The 27373-nt window shown below is 39.5% G+C and overlaps 1 protein-coding gene across 1 annotated transcript; it reads right to left on the reverse strand.

The window, feature by feature from the left end:
• Nucleotides 1-26937, reverse strand: keap1a (kelch-like ECH-associated protein 1a). Its single transcript, XM_041813069.1, has 12 exons — nucleotides 26702-26937; nucleotides 16074-16961; nucleotides 14714-14913; nucleotides 14424-14580; nucleotides 12547-12639; nucleotides 12120-12266; nucleotides 11903-12009; nucleotides 7395-7524; nucleotides 6946-7142; nucleotides 1691-1896; nucleotides 1284-1460; nucleotides 1-683 (listed from the first exon to the last, which is right to left on the reverse strand). The coding sequence occupies exons 2-12, from the start codon at nucleotides 16284-16286 to the stop codon at nucleotides 505-507; spliced, it is 1806 nt and encodes a 601-aa protein (XP_041669003.1). The 5' UTR covers nucleotides 16287-16961; nucleotides 26702-26937; the 3' UTR covers nucleotides 1-504.
• Nucleotides 26938-27373: the final 436 nt, after the last annotated feature.

Below are 27373 nucleotides of genomic sequence, written 5' to 3' on the forward strand. Positions count from 1 at the left end.
GTGCACACAAAAAAAAAAATCAATTAAATTTACACAACAAAAATGACAGTTTCGAGTAAAACATTTGCGCAAAACAAAGATAATGCATTAGAAAAGTGCTCGTTTTGACAGACAGAGGTAGAGGTACATCACAGGAGGATTAAGGATTTAGGAAAATGAAGGCCTTTCGAAGTTTAATGTGTAATTTAATTTTAAAAAACTGAACACTGAAAGATCACAAACAGCTGTTGAATAAAATTATTCTCTTAAATAGTACCAGTTTGTGAGATAACAGCGATAGCACCGTTTTCGTTGTGAGGCCTTCCAGTCTTTGGGATCACTCTCTCCTCAATACTATCTTTTCCTCTTCATTATGTCCAAATACACTGTTGGTGCGCTACAAATAAGATCCATTAGGGTGTAAAACTGTGGAATTCATGTTGGGATATTTCTTCTAATGCACATAAACCTGTGTTGAAAAGCGGCAACACTTACGCCGCATTCAACCCTTGAGATTTGAGCTTCCTACGTGGCTTCGTCTTCCTCATACTCTTGTTCTGGCAGGCTGCCGGGACAAGGCTCCATGGTGACGGCGACGCCCATGCCGCTGCGTCCAACTGGCATGTCTGTGACAAGCGTCCACTCATTCCTCTCGGGACAGTAGCACTCAATGCTGGACAGGAAGCCATGCTGGTTAAAACCTCCTGGACAGACACATAGACAGTTTACAGAAATGATTAGAGAACTGATATTGTGATAAACAATTAAAGAAGATCACTCCTTGTTTGAACAATTTATCTATTTACAAATAGAAAGACAAAGTGATTCACTAATTCTCTCACAATCTCGTTCAACCAATCATCATGCACATTCTCGTCATTCTCTCTTTCATTTTCAGCCAGTTGTTCCAGTGTGGACGCTGCAACCCTCCCCCACCCCAGCCACCTCCATTCAGTATATCAGCATCTAGTCCAGATCCTCACAGGTCTTCTTTTTATCTCATTCTACATACCTCAGGTTCCTCCATGGCTTTTTCCCTCATTAAATGGTCACAATTGAAAAAAACTGAATTTTATATTTACTCAGGTTATGTTGTCAAATATTAACAAGTTGATTTCTCAAGAGCTTGAGAAATGACGGAAATGTAATCGTTATCACAGAATGAAATTGATTTAATGACTGCATGCCCTTTTCAGGCTTCTGTAAACCCTAGCAAATAAGCTGTTTGAGCTTCTGAATTGCATTTTTCATCTTCTTATTCACTTTCCTCTTGAGCCTTCATATGTTTAAGTAAAGTAACTGACCGAGGACAAAGATGCGCCCCTGATGGACGGTGACTCCATGTGCACTGCGACAGGACTGCATGGAGGCCCTGGGCTCCCACTGGTTCCTGGCTATGTTGTAACGCTCCACGGTACACAGCTGGTTCTGCCCATCATAACCCCCTACTGCATACAGGTATGAGTTCACACACACTAGTCCTGCAAAGACAAATGTGGGGTGAGTTCACAGGACATGTTACTGGAACAAGCAGTAAATTAGTTTAGCATAAAGACTAAAAACAGCCGTCCTGACTCTGTCTGAGGATTAAAATAATACATAACTTGCCAAATGCTACATAATTTTAAATACCATGTATCTTCTTAAGTCTGCTAGGAAGGTAAAACAAACCCTTAGGAACTGTTTCTTGGCAGTGTACATAAACACTCACCTAGTCCACTGCGTATCGTGCTCATTGGTGCCAGCTGTTGCCAGGTGTTAGTGTCAGGCTGGTATTTCTCAGCTGTGTTCCAGCGGTTTTGCCCGTCATACCCCCCCACCACATACAGAGCGCCCCCACACGCTGCCACGCCAGCACCCAGACGAGCCACAGACATCGGGCACACAAAAGACCAGCGATTAGACTCAGGGTCCCACCTGTAGATCAGAAAATAATTATTTGATAAAAAAACATGTATTTAGTGATAATCTGCTGATACATCCTACGATAATTTATATTTGTCAGATAAAATAATCAAACCCCTGAGTATGCATGCTGCAAACTCTACAGGATTTGGAGGGCTGTGTGAGCAACCTTCTCAATCTACACCAGCTGGTCAACTTTAAGTGGATTAGGATAAGCTGTCAACCATGTTTGGCAACTATTGACAAGCTTTATTTGAAGCCAAAGAGGTCATTACACCGCTGAGAGCAAACCAGAAGATGAAAGTCCACGACTGTGATGTTAAATTCTCTATACACTCAAAATGTGAACTTTTCAATTGTTATACTGACAAAATCAAGTTATAAATGTCCAAGGCTGTGGTTTCCAACCTTTTTCCCTTGAGGCCCTCCTACTCTTATACAGTAAACAAGGGCCACTCTAAAAATTAAAAGAGGATCTGTTGATTTTCTAGAAAAACTTCCAGGTTTTCATGTTAAAAAAGTCATAAATTTATGAGAAAATAACCTTGACATTTGTAACTTAAAAGCCATACATTTCCATGCACCAAAACTTACAATTTTTGAGATTCTAGTGTATTAAATAGCCGATTGGGTGGAAGAAACTCAGGTCAGATAAAACTGTTTTTAACGCACAAGTGCCGCAGGTGAGAACCTAATCAGATGATGCTTTGTACTTGGATTAAGAAACAAGGAAACCTTGCGATTTTAGCCCAGAATCAAAGCATCATTCTCATATGGACTAAGAGGAGACATTTCTGAAAACTGGAGTTATCCAACCACTGTTTTCAGTTTGGTTTCTTGAAGATATACCACTTCATAATTTTAAATGTCTGGCTTTAAAAACTTGAAATTGTTGGATTTACAATGTCAAAAAATTTACAGCTTTAAAACTTTAAATTCAGAAATTCTGATCATGATTTTTTTGTAAATGTAAAACTTTATGATCTCAGAAATTTGAATTTTTTTCTCAGAAATGAATGGATCCTCTTTATTTTTTATCTACAGTATTAGGCTGACCCTTATCATATTATATTCTTATTATAATACCCTTGTATAATTCCCCACTGTGCATTACGTTTCTCATCATGATGTAGAAAATACATGTACATCTAATTTTGACAATGTCAGAGCAGACAGATTGTTGTTAAAAGAGGGGATGCTACACAATGGTAATCACAGCTCTGTCCCTACTTTTTTGAGATGCGTTGACGCCATCAAATTCAAAATTAGCTAATATAAAATAATGAAATGTTTCAGTTTCAACACCTGATATTTTGTTTATGTTCTGTTGTGAATAAAATATGGGTTTATGAGATTTGAAAATCATTGAATTCTGTTTTTATGTACTTTTTATACAGCGGCCGAACTTTTTGGGATTTGTGTTGTACTATTAATCAAGCTTTAGATTAAAATAAATTATTATTTTTATGGAAAAAAATAAAAAATATGGCAGGGTTTTTTATTCAACTTTGCACTGCCATTGGTCTGACTTTCTGACTTATATTATCAAGTAATTCATAATAACTTAAAGGGATTAACTTCTATTTTACAAAAATTACTATAGGCAAAATCTGACCAATAAGCTTCAACTATTTAAGTCCTAGGTCAGGGATACTCCCACTACTCAGAGTGCGCTGAACAATAATGGAAGCCTGCATGTGAATCTATTTTTAAATTTAATAAAAATCTTAAATTTCTTACACTTCTGTACTTTCCCAGTATGATTTGAGGGAATTTCAGAGATTGAAAAAAAGGCCTGACCATCGTGTTTATATATTTTGGATGGACACAGCCCAGTTGTTTGGCCTTAACATGCTAAGCCAGGCAGACTACTACTTCAAGATCAAAGATGTCTATTTTCCCCTCAAACAAATGAGGGTAAAATACTTTTCAGGTTGGCTCCATTTAAAATATCAAACATTAAAGACATACAAATGTGATAAAATAAAGTCAAATAAAAAAGGAACAAAGTAGCAGTACTCAAAATAAAAGCCATGTTTTACTGACAGGGTGTTATAAATCTTCCCAACTAACCCTAGGAAGCAAATTCCCCCCCCAAAAAAGGAAATTACTCCTTTAATACAAGAAACTAATAACCGGTTAGATAAGGTGTTATTAGACTGGTTAATAATTAAGATGCTCTTGAGTCGAGGTGTAAACTGCTGATAAGAATGTGTCTGATATTACATAACCAGCCCCTAAACACTGGCAGAGTGCCCTTAAAAAACTCACTAATGAAAGTCTCTCCATGGATCACTGCGTGGACACTGAACTGAGTTAGGAGACTACTCAAAGGTGATTTTACAGATGAGGACAAAATTATTAGCTCCCCTATGAACATTATTGAAGTATTTCCCAAGTGCTATTTAAAAGGGAAAGGATTTTTTAACACAGCTTTTTCAAACATCGTAGTTTTATTTTGGATGCTTAAATTATTTTACTTTGTCAAAACTATTAGCTCCCTTTAGAAATGATCTTTTTGTTGAGCCATGGCACAAACCACTGATGTGCAATGATGTGCTTCCACTTAGTAAAGCTTGCAAAATCAGGTTAAAACTGAGGTTATGTTCCAGTTTACACACAGTATAAAAACGTTAGTAAGGGTTTAAGCTGTCACTGAATAAAGCATCATGGCAAAAAACAAAGAAATCACTTTAGACTTGAGGTAAATAATTGTTAATGCTAACAAAGCAGGAGTAGATACAAAGCTTTCACAGCGTTTCCAAATGTCAAGAACTGGAGAAGAATCATCAAGAAATTCAAAGAGACCCAGACAGGACAGAACAAGCCTGGCAGAGGTAAGAAGAGAAATATTTCAAAGACTGGAAAGAAAACCAGTGAGAAATGTGTCTAAAGACCCCAGAACAGCTGACAAGAGACTAGTGAAGGATTTTGCCAAGTCAGGAACTGTAGACTCAAATAAGACAATTACTAAACCCCTGCATAGGAATGGACCAAGAAAAACTCCACTTCTGCAAAACAGACACTTTCAAACCAGACTGAAGTATGCTAAGGACAACCTGGAGAAAGATTCTTCATACTGAACACGCTGTGGGGATGCTTCAGTGCATCTGGCACTGGGAATCATGAAGAAAGGATACGTGAGGATTGTGAAGGAAAACCTCAAGCATTCAGCAGCAAAACCGGGTCTGAGTCATCGCTTTGTCTTCCAACAAAACATACGTGGCTCCTGAGAAGAACTACCTCTAGAGGACAAAAGTGAGCGTTATTGACAGGCCTGACCAAAGCCCTGACTGGAATCCTTTGAGAATCTGTGGAGTTAACTGAAGACCAAGGTCCATGCCAGAAGACCTTCAAATCTGGAGGAGCTTGAGAGATTGGCCAAAGACGAATGGGCTGGGATTTCTCAGGAGATGAGTCTGAGACTTGATGAAAACTACAACAAACCACTGCAGGCTGTTACCAGCAAAAAGGAGACAGAATTAGAATTCACAATAATTCAAGCAATTTCAATAGGGACAATACTGACTGAGGTCGGAGCTCTGGATGTAACTAGGGCTGCAAGAAGCACTGAAGGCCTCTCACAGCCTGCCATATGACTTCCTGTTCACATTTGGGCATGGGTCAAAGAGGCATTTTTGTAGGCCTTATGATGACACACATACAGACCAAAAATTATAAGCCTAGGCTGAATGGTGTGCAGGTGTGCTTAACTTTTAAAAAGAACATCCAAAAATCAGATGCAGGAATGTTCAATTGCCAGAAGGGGGCGGTGTGACAAAGTAATGAAACTGATGTATGTATGTATGTATGTATGAAAGTATTCAGGATGATTGACGTAAGCATTAAAAAATTATAAGGCATTACTGGTGTATTTTCACTCTGAAAAATGTACAAAAAAGCGATTTAAATTTGAGCTCTGGTCACAGCCCTACCCTATGGTGGGAACTCCCAATATGCACAACTAGATCTCCAGGTTATCTAGTATGATAAAAAAAATCTGGAGTCAGACAAAATCTGTCTGGCTAGTTTGTTAAAATATGAAACCCCAAAATGCCAAAATGTGACCTTCAGCTATTTGTAGTGCACTTTCTGTACATTTTAGAGGATGGCCCCAAGAGACTTTTTTCCCCATCTTATCATGATACATACGTGTACCGATCTCCATGCCTTTAGCTCTTACCCAGTCCCCTATTTCACGTTTGGGGCCTCTGTGAGGCCCCTGCTTGATGGACTTGCACAAATCCACCAAAATGAAAAAACCTCCACTGGGGGACAATTTTCTATAAAGTTTGGTGAGTTTTTGAGCATGTTAAAGCCCCAAAATTAGCCATTCCTCCATCAGAAAAACTACGCTTACAGTACAGGAGTTGTAGCTTCCTGTTGAATCTCTTACATGTTGCTTGGATTAATCAGGGAAGAATCCTCTGGAGCCACTCCTGCCAACCATTGTTACTGTAAACATCTCTAATCTGCTTTGATGTGTTTCACGTTGAATTTCCATTTCTGTACTTTTATCTGCATTCATTATATTTAGCAGCTTCTCATGAAAAGACTTCTGAGTAGCCCTGATCAGTTCAAACAACAATGCTCGTGTGAATAGCATCGTTTTGGGAATCCATACCCTTACATTTAAAAAAAAGGATTTGAAGGATTCTGAGTTGAACTAAAAAAGCAGTTTTTAACTGATTTAAACAGATTTAAAAACCACTTAAAATAAAACTCCTCCCTGACAGCAGTGGATGAAAAGCATTCCCAAGTCGTAGACATTCTTTGGAAGTGTGTTTCAACATGTTTTAAAAGAGTGTGTGTTGTCGTCTAATTATGTTAAGAGGAATACCTACGAACTTCTTGACTGCTCTTTAGGTTGAATGGCAGCTTTTCATTCCAACCCTCTTGTGCCGTTATGCATGCCAACACTCAGGTAAAAGCACGGAGGAAAGCCGCACTCGCAACATTTATCGCCATGAATGAAATGTCATTAAAACCAAATTACTTCTTGAGTGCCTGGTTGAGTAAAGGAATCTTCACACACACACACACACCTCAGTGGGGTCTCACCTCTCCACCGTGTTGTGATGCGTTGAGCCCTGAGAGCCTCCGACGGCGTAAATGCAGCTGTCCACCACGCCCACACCCACCCTGTTCCTGGGGATGTTGAGGGAGGCTCGCTGGCTCCACTGGTTGGTCATGGGGTTGTAGCAGCACAGGGAACTCGACTCAGTGTTGGTTTGAAGCGACAGGTTCCTGCCTCCAACCTGGATTTACAGAAAACGGTGGATTAGAGCAGAGATTATGTTGATCTCTTAAATGTCTCAACACAAACATTAGTCCATCCAGGACTGACAGGCAGAGGCAGACGAGTGAGAAAAGGAAAGTGGGTAAAATGATTACAACATCAAATGTAAAATTAGACAGGAATGTGCTGTCATGGTGGATTATTAAGTCTTTTAGTGCCAATCAGAACCATAATAATGACATTTTGCTTGTTATATGACGATGCCACTTACAGTGTAGAGCAGTCCAAAGAGCGCACACGCTCCCAGACCGCTGCATGGAGTCCCCATGTCAGCCAGTCTCAGCCACACATTCCTCCTGGGATCATACGCCTCCATGGAGGCCAGTGAATGCTGCTGGTATCTGCAGAGATATGCATAGTTAGTATGTTACACTTAATGTTCACTTGATTTTACATGCATTCTTTGAGCACATACAGAGAGCACAGTGAGGAAAAAGCTTCCAGAGTAATGTGCTGATGGTGGGGCTTGAAATTAAGCAGCACAAATGTGTTCATGTGAAACTGAAAACTTCTTTCCCACTATGTCAGAAAAACTTTGCATCACAATTTTTGCTTTTATATGACATTTTACCATTTCATCAAAAATATCAGTCCGCTTTGAGTTTGATGGCAGCAACACAGCTCAAAATAGTAGGGAAAGTCAACAAAAGGCTGGAAAAGTAAGTGATACTAATGAAAAAGAGCTGGAGGAACATTTTGCTATTATTTGGTTGATTGGCAACAGGTCAGTAACATGACTGGGTATAAAAGGAGCATTTAAAAGAGGCAGAAGCTCTCAGAAGTAAAGATGGGCAGAGGTTCAACAATCTGTGATAAATTTTTTCTGGACTTAAGTTCATTTAAAATGAACTGAGGCAAAATGGAAAACTGTTCTGTGGTCAGATTAATCAAAATTTGGGGCACAGGTGGCAGAATGGATGGGGTGCGCGCCCTGTGTGCGCGGGCGGCCCTGGTTCGAGTCCGGCCTGGGGCCCTTTGCCGCGTGTCTCTCCCCGCTCTCTTCCCTGTTTCTGGCTCTGTCCACTGTCCTCTCCTCTGTCAAATAAAGACACAAAATGCCCAAAAATAAACCTTTAAATAAAAAAAAAAGATTAATCAAAATTTGAAAGTTTTTTTGGAAATCTTGGACTGGAGAGGAGGGGGACCATCCAGCTTGTTATCCTGGCACATACTCTGATGGTATGGGGTTGCATGGGGCGGCATATGGCGTGGGCAGCTTACACATCTGGAAAGGCTGAAAAGTATCTAGAGGTTTTATAGCAACAGCTCCCATCCAGGCAACGTCCCTTTCAGGGAAGGTCTTGCATATTTCAGCAAGGCAATGCTAAACCACATACCACATCCATCACAACAGCCTGGCTTCACAGTATAAGAGTCCAGGTGTTGAACTGGCCTGCCTGCAGTCCAGACCTTTCACCAATAGAAAACATTTGCAGCAATAAAAGAAGAAAAATCAGCAAAAAAGACCCAAGACTGTTGAGAAGAGAGAATCCTACAGCAGATGAGAATGGGACAGCATTCCTCTCCCATAACTCTAGACTGTTGTTTAAAGAAGAGGGGATGCTACACAATGGTAAACATGGCCCTGTCCCTCCTTTTTTAGATGTGTTGCTGGCATCAAATTCAAAATGAGCTAATATTCTCAGCAAAATGGTGAAATATACTATGTTGTTTATGTTCTACTGTGAATAAAATTTGAGGTTATGAGATTTGCAAATCATTCCATTTTGTTTTTATTATTTCCTTAGCGCCCTAGCTTTTTTTGAATTGGGGTTGTAATTCATGAGGCTGCTTCTTAAAGTCGCAAATTCCTCCTACCTGAAAAACAGTTACACAACCATCAGATAGCTCTAAATTACAGAAGCCTTGAGCTTATCTCATGATCCCGAGATAACAACACAGATTTTCCTGTAATGATCAACTTATTTCTTTAAATTTCTTCAGATTAAAGTGCAGGTTTTTCACTTTAATTTATCTTAATTTATCTAATTATATCAAGATAATTAAACTGGTTTTCTTGTGATTGCTGGAAACTTTATGACGATCTAGAAAATGAAGCAAAATAATGATCACTGTGATAAGCCAGAGCCCAACATGCTGTACTGTCACTGCCCACAGCAATGAGGTTAAGCTTTTTATACTTCAGTTTTGTGCTTTTATCATGATCTCAGGAAAACAATTGAAAAGTGGCTCTTTCTCACGGGAAAATTGGGTAATTAAATGTTGGTGGCATGTCTAGGTAAAGTTTCACAACAAAATCACTAATGTAGCACAACTTCATTTATTCAGACTCAAAATAGAAGTTCGTATATTGAAAGACTGGATAAAATGCCTTTTTTGCTTACTGACAGGTAAGATATTGACAACAAGGATGCCACTCTAAACACAGGACTTAAAAACAGGAGCTCTCTCAGAAAGCAGGGCATATTTGTTAGAAAGACGGTGCTTGACCTCCTTGCAGCCACTGGGTGGCAGGCTCAGACTTTCTTTGTATATAGGCGTTGCTTGGAATTTCTTCCTTTTATAAATAATGGCGATTGTTGGCAAAGGACATAAGGTCTTATAGCAATGCTTGCAAAATCCTTTGACAAAGGCTAATATCCTTTAAGACTGACCCAGAAGGCCATGTAGAAACCATAGCAGAAGAATTCAAAAAACTTAAAACCAGACTTTTTCAAAAGGCCAATTGAAATCCATCAAGGATATACAGAGGGAAGCTAGCACAAATATAGAGCTACCCTTAAAAGAGACTTTGATCCTAAATTCACAAAATTTTGGCGCATGTTTTTGAGAACATACCACACCATCTGAGACTTTTTATTCTGGGGAACTCTGCCAATCATGCTCTGACTGAAGCAGAAAATTACACAGCTTTGTCAGAATGGAAGGCCCCATCTGTAAATCTCTTCTATACCCTTTCAGGTAGACTGGCTGCACTGGAGGGTCTAACATTTAGACTTATTAACAGGATAGAATACTACTTGTTGAAACAGGAGCACCTCCTATCTTAAATGAATAGTGCAGGCTGAGGTGTAGGCACTGGAGAGACTTAGGGAATTTTATCCTCAGGTGCTCCCTCTTAACTTCCTGTCTGTGTTGTAAAGAAACTGATTTCCCATACCTCTACTCCAGTACTGCAGCTGTCATCACTGAAAAACTGTTGTTTGTGTTTCCCTTTTTTCAAACTTCTGTTGTCATTTCTTTTACTCTCCTTCCACCTTATATACAATCTCAATTCCAAAAAAGTTGGGGCGCTGTTTAAAATATGAAAACAGAATGAAATGATTGCCCAATATTTTACTCACAACAGAACAAAAACAGCATGTCAGATGTTTAAACTCAGACATTTTACCATTTAATGAAAAATATTTGCTCAGTTTGAATGTGATGGCAGCAACTAGTCTCAAAAAAGTAGGGCCAACAAAAGGCTGGAAAAGTGATTGGAACAAATAAAAATACAGCTGGATGAGCATTTTGCAACTAATAAGGTTAACTACCAATGGGCGGTAAAGATGGGAAAGACGTTCACCAATCTGTGAAAAACTGCATCATAAAATTGTGGAAGAATTACAGAAAAATGTTGCTAATCCTCAAATTACAAAGACATTGAATATCCAAACATCTACAGTACTTAATATCATCAAAAGAGTCAGAGAATCTGGAGTAATCTTATACAAGGGACAAGGGCAAAGGTCTTTGGGCCCCCAGGCAGCACTGCATTAAAAACAGTCATGACTCTGTACTGAAATCACTGTCTGTCAACACAATTGGCCGTGCCATCCATAAATGCAAGTTAAAGCGTAAGACATGCCAAAGTTCATTTATGATGGACTGAGGCGAAATGGAAAACTGTTCTGTGCCCAGATGAATCAAATTTAAAATTACTTTAAGAAACCTCACTGTATCCTGCAGACGAAAGAGGAGAGGAACCATCCAGTTTGTTATCAGTCACAGTGGGCAGCTTAAATATCTGGAAAGGCACTCTCAGTGCTGAGAAGTAGACAGAGATTTTAAACAACAATTACTCCCATCACTTCTATGGATGTCCTGTGAGATCTCCTTAACTATATACCACATCGATCACAACAGCATGGCTTCACAGCAGAAGAGTTCATGTGCACAAAAGGCAGGCCTTCAGTCCAGACCTTTCATCCTACATCAGACAAGAATGGGACAACTTTCCTCTCCCAAAACTACCGCAACTCGTCTCCTCACTCTCCAGACGTTTACAGACTGTTGTCAAAAGATGGCCCTGCCCCTACTTTTTTAAGATGTGTTGCTGGTATCAAATGAAACATGAGCTAGTATTGTCATGAAATAGTAAAATGTCTCAGTCTTAGCATCTGAGATGTTGTTCGTATTCTATTGTGAATAAACTGTTGGTTTATGGGATTTGAAAATCATTGTATTCCGTTTTGATTTACATTTTACACAGCACCCTAACTTTTTTGGAAATGAAGTTGCACAAAAAACTAGAACAATGAATGTCAGTCGTTTGGCACAAAAACCATGCTAGTTGCATACATTTCTTTAGCTGTGTATTGTTGTCGGTGCTGTGAATGCAGCTCACTCATTCACATGCATATAAATAAAGCAGTAAAGCCACTGGTGTCCATTTCATTATCCCTCACAGATAATCAGTATCAGAAACAGGTCCCATAAAATTTGTTCAGAAGTATTGTTTGTAATTAATGCGTCGTTGATAAGACTAACAATTACCCGCCAGCTACGTAGATGAGTTGAGTTCCTCGGTTTGGAGCAGGAGGGAGTTTCCTCAGAGTCATATCCTGGAAGATTTTAGACAGGAAGTCCTTACAGGAATTGGCCTGGAGTTAGGAGAAAGGGCAAAAAAATAGTTATGATGTTAATAAATCCTTATCTGTTTCAGAGTCATCTGATCTTTCATTTCTGTTAACATAAAGACAGACAGTTTCACCTTGCTGAGGATGGGGCAGGACAGGAGCTGATTCTTTAGGAACTTTGGAGGCAGAGCATAAATGTGAACAGCATTCAGGAGGGCATGAAGGTACTGAGCTCGACCCTCAGTGTCATGGCGGACCCACTCTGTACAAGCCTTATACACCTAACATGGAGGAATGCAGTCAAAACAGTGTGATTCAGTGTGATTATGAGTAATTTGTATCATTTTTGTTGATCAAGTTCTGTCTCTGATATGCCTTGATTGGTGGACCCATGAGCACTTTGTCATTTAAAAATCCAGAACCCATCTTCACAAGACAAATTTTGACCGTCCATTTCTATACTACCCTCTTTCGTTGATTATATTAAAGTTGTACTTTTTTAATACTATGATTAAAAATCTCTTAAATTCCTCTTAGAAATGCTTTTTTAGTCTCACTCACCTCTGTCTCACAGAGCACCTTGAGACTGTCCTGACTGATGAGCTCCAGAAGCTGGCAGTGCGAGAGGCTGAAGAACTCATCCTCTTTTGTCACCTGGGACAAAAAAAAAAAAAAAACACCAGCATGGTCACATAAAGGTGTTCTAATATGGAGTTGCCCCAGCTTTTGCAGCTAAAACAGCCTTCACTCGTCCTGAATTCCACCTTTCCACAAGACATCGGCATGTTTCTGGGGGAATATGTGCCCATTCATTCTGTGGAGCATTTATGAGGTCAGGCACTGATGTTGGACGAGAAGGCCTGGCTTGCATCTTCATCCCATTTCATCTCAAAGGTGCTCGATGGGGTTACTGTCGGGGCTCTGTGCGAGCCAGTCAAGTTCCTCCACACCAAACTCATTAAACCATGTCTTTGTAGTCCTTGCTTTGTGCACTGCGGCACAGTCATGTTGGAATTGAAAAGGGCCTTCCCCAAACTGTTTACACAAAGTTGAAAGCATAGCATTATCCAAAATGTCTTAGCATGCTGAAGCATTAAGACTGGCCTTCACTGGAGATAAGGCAGCTAGACTAAACCCTGAAGAACAGCCCAATACTTCACAGTTGGCACAGTGCAGTTAGGAAGGTAAAATTCTCCTAATATCCATCAAATCCAGACTCATCCATCTGACTGCCAAACAGTGAAGAGTGATTCGTCACTCCACAGAACATATTTTCATTAATCCACAGTCCAGTGTCGATGTGCTTTACACCACTTCATCCAACACTTTGCACTGGACTTGGTAAAGGCATACAGCTGCTTGGCCATGGAAACTCTTTCCACAAAGCTCCCATCGCACTGTTTTTGTGCCTACATTAATGCCAGTGGAAGTTCCAAACGTTTCAGCTATGGAATCAGTGGCGCATTGGTGACTTTTACGCACCATGTGCCTTAGCAGTCATTGACCCCACTCTGTGATTTTATGTGGTCTTCTGCTGCATGGCTGAGTTGCTGTTGTTCCTAAGTTCTTTTATTTTCTAAAAATATAGCCTACAGTTAATTGTGGAATATCTAGCATTCACAAACAGTCATATTGCAAAGGTGGCATTCATCACAGTACCACCCTTGAAGTCTCTGAGCTCTTCAGAACAACCCATTTTGGATCACAGATATTTGCAAATAAAGACTGCATGGCTAGAAGCTTCATTTTATCCACCTGTGGCAAAGGGACTGATTGAAACACCTGAACTCAATAATCAACAGGTGTGGCCAAATACTTTTGACCATATAGTGTCTATATTAGCTGTAGTATATCTTTTGGTGAGTCACGGCCATGGCCCTTTGCTTCATGTCTACCTCACGCTTTCTTCCCCACAATCCTGTCTCTCTTCAGCTTTCCAATCAAAATTGCAATCAGAAAGTTTTTTAGTGATTTAGAGGAGAAGACATAACTTGCGGAGCATTGTCTATCTTCCTCGTCTTCTAGAAACCAGCACAGAGATGTTTTGCTTTTGCCATGTGGATACGTTGGGGTGTAGATTTTTTGCAGTCAGAAAATCTGGGCATCATCTTTAAAAAGAACAGCTGCCAAGAACCACTGAAGAAGATATTACAAAGAATCTGATCATTCAAAAATCAGCACAATATGATAACAATAAGGCTGGGCTCCACATTATCTGTTATTTCTTTCTTTTCCTGACATGGAAATATAGCTTTATTTTACACACGTACTCCCAGGAATTTCTACAGAAAAAGCCTCTGAAAAGCTTTAAGCATGTGCAGCACTGAAGCATTCTATTTCTCACTGAATAGACCCCTCCACTTGTTCAGTGTTTCTTTTCTATCACACAAAATTACCCAAGTCTTGCTGACATGACCTACTCTGTGTTTGCACCTCACCTCATTGAAGTGTGTATTGATGTACTCTCGACACTTCTGGTGCAGCTCAGTGCAGCCGATCTCCTCAGCAAAGCGGGAAATGCCGATGACATTAGCAGGCTCCAAATGCTTAATGAGGAAATCACAACATGCCTTGGCAACATCCTCCATCTGATACCTTTAAAAGAAAGAAAAGAAGGGGAAGAGATGTAAAGAAAACAAGTTGTGTCTGAACTTCAGTTTTAGCTTTTTTCAGGGACTCTGGCTTATAATTCCTGCCAAATATTCTGCTGTTTAAATACTGTGTTTACCTCATAGCAGCCAAAAGAACATGCAGCACACACTTTTCTCCAACAGTGATGTTGCCTGTGTATGCAAAGTCAATAAGTCTTCCCACCACCTGGGGGCAGACGTCGCGGAGGGTGACCTCGGAGGCCCGACACTCTTTGAAGCTGCTGGTGAACATGGCTCTGAAGTAGGGGCTGCAGGCGGCAAGGACCACCTTATGCACCTGGAATAAAATGCATTTGATGATCGAGAAACACTGCATTCATGTTACTCAGAATAATAAACAGCACCCCTAATTTGCCATAGAGTGATAAAAGTTAATACTCTGACACTGGTCCATCTGTACAGCTTTTCATCCACACTGCACACTCTGATGCAAACAGCACCCTTTCTAGTTAATGTTTTTGTTTCCACAGCACATATTGCCATCTGTCTCTGGCTCATGCCAGAAGCACCACTCTGCTCTGCTCAGCTTGAGATAAATGCCAAGTCTATAATCGATATATTTTTTTGTCTTTTTCTGCCTTTATCTAGAAAGAAGGACAGTGGATAGAGTCATACACGGGGATGAAAGAGCGGGGGAGAGACATATGTGAAAGGATCCCCAGGCCGGATTTCTGGGACAAAGTTCCAGAAGGACAACCATCACTGCAGCCCTCCACTGATTTGGGCTTTATGGCAGAGTAGCAAGATGGAAGCCTCTACTCAGTGCAAAACATACAAAAGCCTGCTAGGAGTTTGCAAAAAAAAAGCAACTGAAGGAATCTCAGACCTCTGAGAAACAAGATTGTCTGGTCTGATTAAACCAAGATTGAACTGTTTGGCCCCAGTTCAGAATTTTATGTTTGAAGGAAACCAGTACTGGCCCAACAGTGAAGCATGATGGTGGCAGCATCAAGCTGTGGGGATGTTTTCAGCAGCACACTGACCTCGCCTGACATACTGAACATTTCCTTTAATCAGCTAACTTTTTCATTGAAGCTAACAGAATAACAAAGCTGAAAAAACCAGTGTATATGAAAATAATAATGCACATTGTGACTTTTTTTTAAACATTTCAGTTAGCAAATTAATTTTTACAAAGTTTGCAATCTAAACTTAGTATCAATGTTCCATTCAGCTTGAGAGATTTGCCAAAAATTTCTTATTGATGTAAGATTTAAGAGAAATTTACTGTATAATGTTTAGGGACTTTTGTATTACAGTGTGTATAAGAATGAATGTCATTTTGTAGACACAACCAGCTTCAAAACACTGGTTAACTATGCAGGTAAAGTAATGAGCTTACTTCTTCATAATCCCATACCTTTATTTCATTTATTCATTATGCATTTGTCTTCTACTGTTCTATTTTACCTCATTTTTGTCTTAATGGTCTCTCACCTTGAAGTCGACTGTCCTGTCCTTGTACGTCACATGTAGCACCAGATCACACAGCATCTCCTGCTGCCTGAACTCCTCCATCACTTTGAGCGATCTGGAAGCGTGGGTCTCAACCGTGTAGTCAAGATACCCTGACCCATGCATGGAGGGAACAGCAATAGCTGAGAAATCAGAGTCACGTGTGAGACGTTTCTTCCTCATCGGGCAATGCATCCTTGGGGAGAGGTAAAGAAGGACTCCAGTATCTTTTCTGACAAACCTGTTTAGATTTAGTCTTCTTTAGTTCAGTATGTGTTTACTTCTTATCCCATTGGAGTAAAGGTTTAAAGTGAGAAATATCCTTTGGTCTTTAAGTCATTGCTGTAAAAGCTCCTGGGAGCACATGCCCTTAGTTCCTCCATTTTGCCTCAAATTTGGCGGAAATAAATTTAATAAACAAAAAACATTGTTAAAGGATTTACAGATAGAAACAGGGTAATAGTACAATCCTTCCTTGAGCCCATCCACAGGCAGCAGGCAGAGTAAATAGTCCAGGAAAAAAGCCCGTCACTACATCAGAAATGTTCAGCTCATCAGTCTTTCTGAACAAATACAGTTGATAAAATACCTCGTTGACTCGTTCCCCATCCACAGATTCAGGCTCCAACATGGCTGCCGTCATGCCTTTGAATCAGGATTAGTTAGTTCCCAAAGCAAGATTCAAACCATGAGTGTCCACTGTTCACAGGTCTCCAGGTTCTGAAAGTAATCCATTATGAAATTTCAAAGATTTGTCAGCACTTAAGTGTGCCACAGCAAAAGAGGAAGTTGTTGGCAAATGTGTGTAACTGCACAATGCATTGTATCCTGACAGGAATTTCTTTAACCCCATCCTTCCTGATGCTTCCCCTGCAAAAAAAGAAAATGAAAGAGATTTAGTTAATGCACTTGTGAGACTTTAAGTGGTTACGAAAGAATCATGGGATCATGTCATTTTTTCCCCTTTGAGTGTGTAAATGCGGGGGTGTGACAGTCAAGTTTCACTTCCTTGCATCTAAAAATGAAAAGACACATTCAGTCAATTGTCTTTGTGCTGCAGCTTTCACCCAGGGCTTTCTCTAAAGATTTGTGTAAGAGCTGCCAATTCATCCACGTGCTGATCTAAAGACAATGAATCAACACTGTACATAAAAACAACTTTGACAAAAAATGTCAAGCTTCTAAGAACAGCCTGTATACTATTAAAAAGTGCTTAATCTGGAAACTGGCATCATTTCTTACTGGATTTGATCTCTTTGGAAACTGATGTTTGAAGTGTTAACACTGTGGATGCTCTGGAACTTGACAAGGAAAAGCTACAAAATTCAGAGTATGCTCTTTGGTGGATTAGTTAGCAATAAAATGTTCCTTTCCATGCTTCTGTGCAATATCTCAAGAATGCTTTGAGATTTTCTTAAAATAGCCCCCATGATTGATTTTGTAAATCAATCATAGTCAATATAATTTGGCTTTTTTGACAAGAATATTACAAAAACAACATATTTGATATCAAAGTGAAAACAGGTTTCTACAAAGTAATGTTAATTAGCCTAAACAAACATATAAATGGTAAAATAAGTGACTGCATAAATATTCAATCACTTGACATATTTAATTCAACAGAGGTCCAGACAATTGGTTTTATTCGTCTCACAATTAGTGAAACGGGGATTACCTGATTGCAGTGAATGTGTCTCAAGTGATTGTAGTGTAAAGACAACTGTGTCTGGAAGGTCAGGGCTAACCCTAGTTAATCAGTAATCCTAGTTACCATTACACCGTAAAGACAAAGGAACACTCCAAGCAACTCAGAGAAAAGTTATTGAAAAGGATAAGTCAGAGGAATTCCAAGGCACTGAGTTCAGTTAAAGCCATCATCAAGAAATGGAAGGAATATGGCACATGTGTAAATCTGCCTAGATCAGACCATCCTCACAAACTGAGTGACCATGCAAGAAGGAGACTATTGAGAGAGTCCACCAAGACACCTAAGACTACCCTGAAGAAGGGGTTCTATGACATAAAGTTGACTTTCATGTGATAAAAGTCGAGTCGATTCTGACTAGTCATTGATTAAATCATGAATGACTCTACAGGAGAAGGAAATAGTTTAGAATAACCAAAATATATATATTTGGCCAATCATAATCCATATACTCCTAACAACAGGCAGCTTATAAACATTTTTGGTGTGAGTGCAAACAACAAAAGGTTCATATGGAATATAACATTGAATTTACTAAACAAAACCTGATGCAATGTCACTAGATTTCTAGATTGGCACATTATATGCCTTACCTGCCATCTTTTTGGTGTCCATTGTTTCATTTGACATTTATTTAGCCTTAATTTAATCCATTTAGACCTAAGGTCACCTTTAAAACACCATTTAAAAACCTAATTATCGCTCAGATCACCAAGAAAAGAGAGATATTTATAGTTCTGAGACTAGCTTAATAGGTCAGCCTTTTGTAGTTAAAACTGATGTTCCTGGGCATCTTACTTGTATTTAAATTTGTATTGACCATGAGTTTGGTTTTATCAGCATTCAAGACCAAGTTAGGTTTCTGAAGACAAAACTGAAAAACACCTTAAGCAGATTAAAAACTAAAACACCTGCAAAATGTATTAACAACAAAAAATAATGGTGTCATCTGCTTAATATAATATGAGGTATTTAACAAGTTATAACACAGACTGTTGACAGCTGTTGATCCAGTCATCTGAACACATTGCCAATCAAATAGTTGGCAAACCATGATGCTGCTTGGTTTAACATGTCAATGTGATGAAGCACATTTACCAGTAAACGGTGGTTTACAGTGTCAGACATCTTAGATAAATCAAAAAGGAACTACACATTAGGCTTTTTAAATGCCTAACCTCTTGATGAGTGACTAGCTGACTTCAAGCAAAATGGGTCATCACACAGCAGTTAAGTCAACATGCAGCCCTAACTCTGAAGGAGTTAAAGGCTTCGGCAGCTGAGATGGGAGAGACTCTGCACAACTGTCACCCAGGTTCTTCACCAGTCAAAGCTTTATGGGAGGGAATAGATTGCCAAAAAACATGTGGGAGACTCCATCATCAAGTGGAAGAAAGTTATTTTATCTGATGAGACCAAAGTGGTGTTTTAAAGCCATAGGACAAGATGCTATATTTGGAGAACACCAAACACTGCACATCACCACAAACACGCCCGTACTGTAAAAGCTTGGTGGTGGCATCAACATGCTATGGGGATGCTTCACAGCAGCCGACCCTGGAGGGCTTGTAAAGGTAGAGAGGTAAAATGAATGCCCAAAAATATCAGAATATCCTGGAAGACAATACTACTCAGTCTGCAAGAGAACTACAGCGTGGGAGAAGATTTATTTTCCAGGAAGACAATGACCTGAAGCATACAGCTACAGCTACAAAGAAATGGTTTAAAGACAACAAGGAATTTGTTTTGGAGTGGAGTAAAAGCCCAGACCTCAATCCTCAACGACTTTAGACCTCAAGGTCCTTGGGCCTCATATTCGACCTTAACTTGGAACATAATCTCAACAATTCAAGGACTGATTCGACTCAAGGACCAAGGTCGTTTGATCTCATGTTTATCCCTTGCTAGAGAATGCAATATCTCAGAAATCTTTTTATAGATTTTCTTCCGACTTTACCCATATATTCACTCTGACTCAAAGTAGATCTTAAAACGTTTTAGAGGTATAAGCTGAAGGTCAAAAATCCCTTCTGGCCCTTCTTGCCCCACTTCTATACCTTCACTGTCTAGCAATTGTATACCTTGCAGAGGTACAACCACCAGGCGTAGTTTTGGATACTGGCACTACCCCGTATTTTACTAAATGTTTATTTGAGATTTGATTTAGAATCTTATGGCAGTTTCTTCAGTTTAATTGCTTGGCTAAAAAGGACAAAAGATCCAGTTAAGGATTTGTCTGTTTTCAATGTATTTAAGAATTAAAATAATGCATTTATATTCTCAATTTACAGGGCATAAAAGAGTGCTTTTTCCCTTCAACAACAAGCTTTAAGGCACGACTTTCATACTTAAAGTTCTTTAATTTCATTCATTACTTCGAAAATCTCTTCAAAACAAAGTCCAATTCAAGACACCCTCACAGTTTGATTCACAGAAGAAAACAGGGACAGTAGCTGGCTGATAAAAACATAGAACACACTCTTGAAATATTTCAAGTAACAAAAGTTATGAATGAACTCCTACCTGACTAAGACGCTGTCTTGTTCAATCTCACTCACTTCTATGCTCACACTTATCTTTTGTGCCTACATTAAAACCACTCCCTCTCATGACAAAGCAGCCAGGTGTCATCATCCAGATCATTTGAAACTTATCTGGAACCAGTCTGACCGTCTGTCCTCACTTAAGTACAAATGCAAATGACAGCAACGTGCCACTGATTCAATTGCAGTGCACTGATATGAAAGAAGACAAAACAGTGAGCGAGAGCTTTTCAAACACCTCTTATCTCAGGGTTCCTGGAGGACTGTATCTCTAAATTAATCTTCAGCCATCCTTGAGTTACTAAATGTAAGTAAAGAAAAGATAGAAGAGAATTAAGGTGTGATTCTGACAGTTTTACTGAAGGATCTTTATCATCCTAATGAGACAAATGTGGACAATACACTGCCTGCAATTTTGTATAATTACTTTATATAGCTTTAAATTGTGCACCTGTCTCAAATAAAGAGCTAATTAAGAGTCTCTTTAGATTCTATCGAGTAATAAGCCCCTTGGTACAAGTATAATGTTTTCTACATTGTTAGAATACAGAGTATAAATGAATGAGATACTGGCTAACTCTTGAGAACAGTAATAATAAGATCATGCAAATGTATACAATACAGACAAAAGTATTTGGCCACACCTATTAATTGTTGAATTCAGGCATTCGAATCAGACCCGCTGCCACAGGTGTATAAAGTCAAGCACCTAGTCAAGCAGTCTCCATTTACAAACTTTTATGATACAAAACAGGTCGTCCTGAAGAGCTCAGTGACTTCAAGCGTGGTACTATGATGGATGCCACCTCTGCAATAAGACAGTCCATGAAATACAGTCCCTGCTGGTTATTCCACAGCCAACTGTAAGTGATAAGTGGAAGCGTTAAAGAACAACAGCAACTCAGCCAAGAAGTGGAAGACCGCATAAAATCACAGAGTGGGGTCAACAATTGCTAAGGCACATGGTGCGTAGATGTCACCAATGTAAGCAAAAAACTTTGCAGCGAAAGCTTCATGGAACGGGTTTCCATGGCCGAGCAGCTTCATGCAAGCCCCACATCACCAAGTCCAAGACAAGCATCAGATGGAGTTGTGCAAAGCACACACCAACACTTGACTGTGGAGAAGTGTAAACAACTTCTGTGGAGTGACGAATCCCACTTCTCTGTTTGGCGGTCAGATAGGTGAGTCTGGGTTTGGTGGGTGCTGGGAAAATGTTACCTGCCTGACTCCATTGTGCCAACTGTGAAGTTTGGTAGAGGAGGGATAATGGTGCTGTTTTTCAGGATCTGGTTGAGGCCCCCTATTTCCAGTGCAGGCCAACGTTAATACTTCAGCATAGCAAGACATTTTGGACAATGCTATGCATCCAACTGTGTGGCAACATTTTGGGGAAGGCTCCTTTTCTGTTCCAGCATGATTGTGCCCCAGTGCCTGAGCAGGGACTATAAAGACATGGTTTGATGTGTTTAGTCGACTAACTTTGAGATGAACTGGAACGCAGTTCAGTGCATCAGTGCCTGGCCTTAAATTCCCATAGAAACACTCCAAAATCTTGTAGAAAGCCTTCCAAGGAGTGTTGAGGCTATTATGCCAAAGGGACAGCTTAGAAGGGGCATGTTAAAATAAAGGGCTAAACATGATGCCGATTAACCTATAACTCCAAGATCTAACCGGTTTATCCTTGAGCCAGATGATCCTTATTGCAAAGTTTGGTGAAAATACCTGACAGTGTTCTTGAGATATCAAATTCACAAGAATTACCTGGAAAGGAAGGATGGACATGAGGTCCATAACCAATGTTGTTTCAAGACACTTTAATAAGAGGGCAGATCTGGACCATACTCTTTGTATATCTGTACATAATGCCTCTAGCCCGCCTGTCGCTGGCATGGAGGCATAAAACAGAAATTAAGAAGTTATGGAACTGAAACCGATGCAAATTTTTACAACTAGTGACTTTAAATCTGGACAGACCCAGTGAACCGCTTCTCATTACTTCTCAGTGCTATGACTTAGCACTGTTGCTTTCACATTCTGCCTGAGTACAAATGAATACTACATGAGACGACCTCTGTAAGCCGACTCCGGCCTGGTGCTCAAGTATGGTACCCTTGTGTTCATGCTGAGCCAGACTTTGAAGTCAAGCGTACCAAAACCATCCAAAAGAAACAATTTAAATTTAAATTCTATAACAGGTGACTGAATAGAGTTACCAAGATCACAAATACAACAAACCTGTCTTAATTTCTTCTTTGTACTTTAACAGTTAACAGGGTACTGAGCAGATATAATTAGTGGCAAAAACCACAAACCAGCAAATACGAAATCTCTGTATTCCACTGTGTCACTCACCATCTTCGATAAAAGCAGAACAAATCACTCTAAGATAGGGAATGTTTTCTGTTCGCTACACTACATTTATCTGTCGAAAACACTCAGAATTGATAGCAATGAATTTATTTTTAGAGGAAAAAAATTGGATCCTGTTAGCGATAGAAAATACTCAGACAAGTCTGAAAACAGCTGCTGGTTTGGTTTTCATTTTAGAACCAGAATGCGCCCTACCTTTATGCCAGCTTCTGTCTTATAGTGTTTTCACTAAAATTCTGTGTCTCTTAAGGAAACCACAAAAAGGTTTAGGCAGTTTAGTCCACAGGCTTTGCAGAGTTGCACAATCAAATCTGTTCAACCTCGAGCTCCCTCACCTCTTACCCTGCAGCAAGTCATATGACTTCAAGTGTGAGAGAAGGAAAAAGGAGGGAAAGAGAAGCAGAAGAGAATTTGATGTAGAGAAAAACAATGAAAAGAGGAGGAAAGTGCTGTAGATTAAGCTTATGAAACACTAAGGAGGGAGAGCAAGAAAGGAAGTCTGACTTATTAACGTAGTAGAGCCAGTCAGTTTTCCATAAAGGACCATTGTGTTTTGATATATAAGCCTGCAATGCTCTCCTGACCAGGCTTTGAGGGGTAACAGTGAATAACCATGTAAACACATGGAGCAGAGCGTGCATACTGTAGGAAGCATTGCTCTGGATCTCTGTAAACACTAACACTGGTTTTGACCACATTATTGATTTCAAGAGGGTCTTCTACAAATGCCATTTAAGCTATCTACTGAAAACTAAAACTGTACGAAAATGATGGTTGTCAAGAGTTAAGAAAGCATGATAAAATCAGCATTACATCACTAACAGCACAGCTTTAAAACTGGCTGTAAATATCAGCAGAATGTACACACAGGTATGAAGAGTTAGAACCAACAGCTCTACCTCAGTGTAAGGGTTTTTTAACATTCTTTCCTTAAACATTAAAGTATTACTGAGGACAGAATTTTGAGCTTTGAATTACAGCTAGCAGCTGTGTCTGGAAGGTCCAGTCACTGGTTGATCAGTATTCCTGGCTACCATTGCACCATGAAGACATAAGAACATAAGAGCAACTCAGAGAACCGGTTATTGAAATGTATAAGTCAGGGGATTGATACAAAAAATATTTCAAGGCATAGAACATCCCCCCCATATAGTTTAGTTAAATGGAACGAATATGGCACATGAGAGAGGCCACCAAGACACCTGTGACTACTCTGAAGGAGTTATGGCACTGTATATTTGAAAGCATTTTCAAGCTATCGTTTTTTTTTTTGTTTTTGTTTTTTTTTTCAAATAAAATAATTAATCATTACAAAGCCTGGTATGGAATACAAAAACAAGTGACAACGTAAGTTAATAGAATTTTATAGTTGAACCAAATTTTTTCTGAAAGAGTGACTAGGGATTAACAAAAGAAGACCAGATTAAAGGATTAAGGGGTTTTTCCTCAGTAAAATAACTCCTTGATTCAGCCGTTGAATAATTTCAACAATGTGTTGTTCATCAGATTAAATTTGACATTTTAGAAACTCAAAATAAACACAGAGTCGTTTTGACTGATGGTTTTGGCATCAGGTCTCTTTGGTTTCCATGGCGGTCTGAGTTTACAGCAGATTTATAAGAAGAAACACCAGAGGCATAAAGAGGGAGAGTTAACCATTTACAGACTGTTACTGTTGGCAGATGGTCTCAGGAGAGTGCAGCACTGGATATCCTATCAGTTAAAGCAGCCAGCATAAACCTGAGCATAGGAAAATCCACAGAACGGTGTATGAGAGCAAAGATGTCCGTGATTAACCTTTAAAAAAGGTCGAGTGAAACAGCTGAGCAGTCGTGACCACACGTCGTCAGTCAAGTTTTGTAACAGCAGTGACTCAAGGTCTGCTGCGCCTTCATCTTTTGGCTGAGTGGGGTCAGAGGTAAACCATGACAGTGTGTTTTTAATTACATAACAGTGGACACTTTATCCACTGTGAGCAACCCATACTATGGAGATTTTAAACCATATTGCTGCGTTGATATTGGTAAATCTGCCTGAAACAGCAGAAAACAACACCCCGCAACATTTGGAAGCACATGGTCCAGACTCACTGACCCATGAAATGCTGACAGCAGACATTTAACAACAATTTATCATGTTTACATTATAAAATTGGAAGGACTAGTTAACCACATGCTAGGGATGTCACCAAAACAGAATTTTAAACCTATGACTTATGATACCAGTGCAAATCAAACCATATTGATACCTATTCTGATCCAAAGGCAACAAAAATATATGTTCTAGGAACAAAAAATTGGACAATTTCTTTTGTTAAATTAGAAAAAGAAATTGCAGGAAAATTCCCCCATACAGTCTAAACTGCTAACAAACATTTGCAACTTTTCGTACAATGTGCGGGAGTTTGCCCAGAGTTTTGCTGGATTGTTGGACATGCCTGTCATATCAATTATAAGCAGTTTATGAAAAGCTATGGTGCTTTTAAGGCCTGCACAGTGGTGCAATGATTAGTAGAGGTGGGAAAAATCATTTCTTAGATGCATCATGATGTGAAGGGGGAAGATTCTGAATCGATATATAAACGACCAGTAATCAATTATAATTAAAATATATTTAATACTGTGGGATAGCAGGAAGGTTGGACAGAGCCTTGGAGATTCTCCCTGTGCATGTGTGGGTTCTCTCCAGGTGCTCCAGCTTCCTCCCCAAGTCTAGACAGTATGCTTTTTAAGGTCAAGGGTATAATGATAAAGTTCTGCTTCACCCTCAGACTGTGAGAAACAAGATTCTGGGCTGTTGAAACCAAAATTGAACTGTTTGGCCTTAATTCTAAGTGTTATGTCCAGAGGTAACCCAGAGCCATTCATCAGCTGCCCATTACCATTCCAACACTGAAGCATGGTGGTGGCAGCATCATGCTGTGGGGGTTGTTTTCAGCAAAGCAAAACTGTAAAAAAGAAGGGGATCTGAATACAGTCTGAATGCACTATTAATAAAATAACAGACTGTATCTTTTTGAAACAAGCGGTATCAAAAATTTTAACAACCCTCAGTCATAATAAAATGTCTTAATAAAAAATGTCACAAGCAACCATAAAGTATTAAAAGGTTTCTGATTAATATTTTTAAACCAACAACAGCTTTCCTAAAGTTTTAGTATAAGACAGGCAGTTTCTTGTGGAGGTTATACTTTCATTTTGAACCTAAAATGTCTGGTAAACCTAAAATGACCAGTAACTTAGAGTCCTTTCAAAATAAAGTTTTAAATACAATACAAACAAACCAATGCAAAACTATAAAATTAAGAACGATAGTTTAAGCTTTATTTCAGGGAGCTGCAAGAGTATTTTAAACATGACGACCTTCTCGATTGACAGATTTATAATTTGACTATAAAATGCCAGAAAACAGCCTGAAAATGAAGCTACTTCCCACAGTTCTTAGCCAAAGTGTCGTTTCTGACACTCGAAAGAACAAGAACCCTCCGTGGTCTGCATACGAAGGGGGCAAAGCATCATATTCCTGTAAACGATAAGCTAATTTTGAAGAAAAAAGATTTACGCCCCAAATATTTTAACGGTTAATCGACCTTTGCGTGACGATTATTCATAGGCTTGTTTTTCATGAAAACAGATGACTGAAAGCAGCTTAAACCGTGTCTAACAACCACACAGTAGCTCCATTTGACACTTAGCTCTCTATGTTAAGTACGCACAAGGACAACGAGACAAAGTTTACCTTTACTAAGTGAACTACGGAGGGAATAAACTGAATGGTCGACAGTATTTTAAACATCCGGATATGTTAGCATACTGTGAACAGAAATGCTGCTATCATGGCGAAATTGTAAGGAGTAACATAACAAATGTCACGAGTTCTGCTGACGACAACCATGTTTGAATATTTCTCTGATTTTTTTTTTCACAGGGCGCGTCCATTTAGATCGTGAAACTATACTTTAACAATTGTAAATGTTCAGATATACTTACCAAAACAGCTGTTTAACTCCGTACAGAAACCACATGAATGTGTAACCAGTCCTGGCTCAGGAAAAGGGGGGTTTCTCCACCGACATGACTCTGCAAACTCTCGCCTACTCTGCAAACAGTGTGCGGGAAACACGCATGCACAGAGACCTACATGGCAACAAGTCAGGAGCAGCATTCCTCAAACTGAAACTGAACCTCGGCCAAGACAGGACGGCTTTAACAGGTATTATATAACTGTTACACAGCTGAAATACAACAGTCCACAGCAGAGAGTAATAATCGAGAAAATCTTCCTGACGAGTCCAAACAAAATAAACGCCCACACACTCGGGAAGGATAGATTTCGGAGGAAATCCATCATTTCCTAAGAAGTTTGATCGATGAGTTGTGGAGGATAAATAAAACTGACTTTCGATCTGCCAGGTTTTGACTTGATGAATCTACATGATTTGATACTTTATCTCTCAAAGAGCAATAAATCCTCCAACAGCACCAGAGCAGTTTACACATAAACCAGGGGCGTCATGCAGGCCTCAGGAGGGGTCAAAGGGGGTCTTTCTCAGGAAATAATGGGAAGGAAAATGCTTTTCTTTCTGCATTTTAAAACATAATAAATCAAAGGCATTTGGTTTTTATTTTTGAAAGACTAGAATCGGTGTAAATCCTTAGCTG

The sequence above is a fragment of the Cheilinus undulatus genome, linkage group 18, assembly GCF_018320785.1.
Source record: "Cheilinus undulatus linkage group 18, ASM1832078v1, whole genome shotgun sequence".
In the NCBI taxonomy this organism is placed as follows: domain Eukaryota; kingdom Metazoa; phylum Chordata; class Actinopteri; order Labriformes; family Labridae; genus Cheilinus; species Cheilinus undulatus.

Excerpts from the sequence above, each read along its gene's own strand:
- keap1a (XM_041813069.1), bottom strand. The coding sequence starts at position 16,286 with ATGCATTGCCCGATGAGGAAGAAACGTCTCACACGTGACTCTGATTTC. Across the intron at positions 12,640-14,423 it reads TCAATACACACTTCAATGAG|GTGACAAAAGAGGATGAGTT; the intron begins GTGAGGTGCAAA and ends TTTTTGTCCCAG. Across the intron at positions 12,010-12,119 it reads CCTGCCCCATCCTCAGCAAG|GCCAATTCCTGTAAGGACTT; the intron begins GTGAAACTGTCT and ends TCCTAACTCCAG.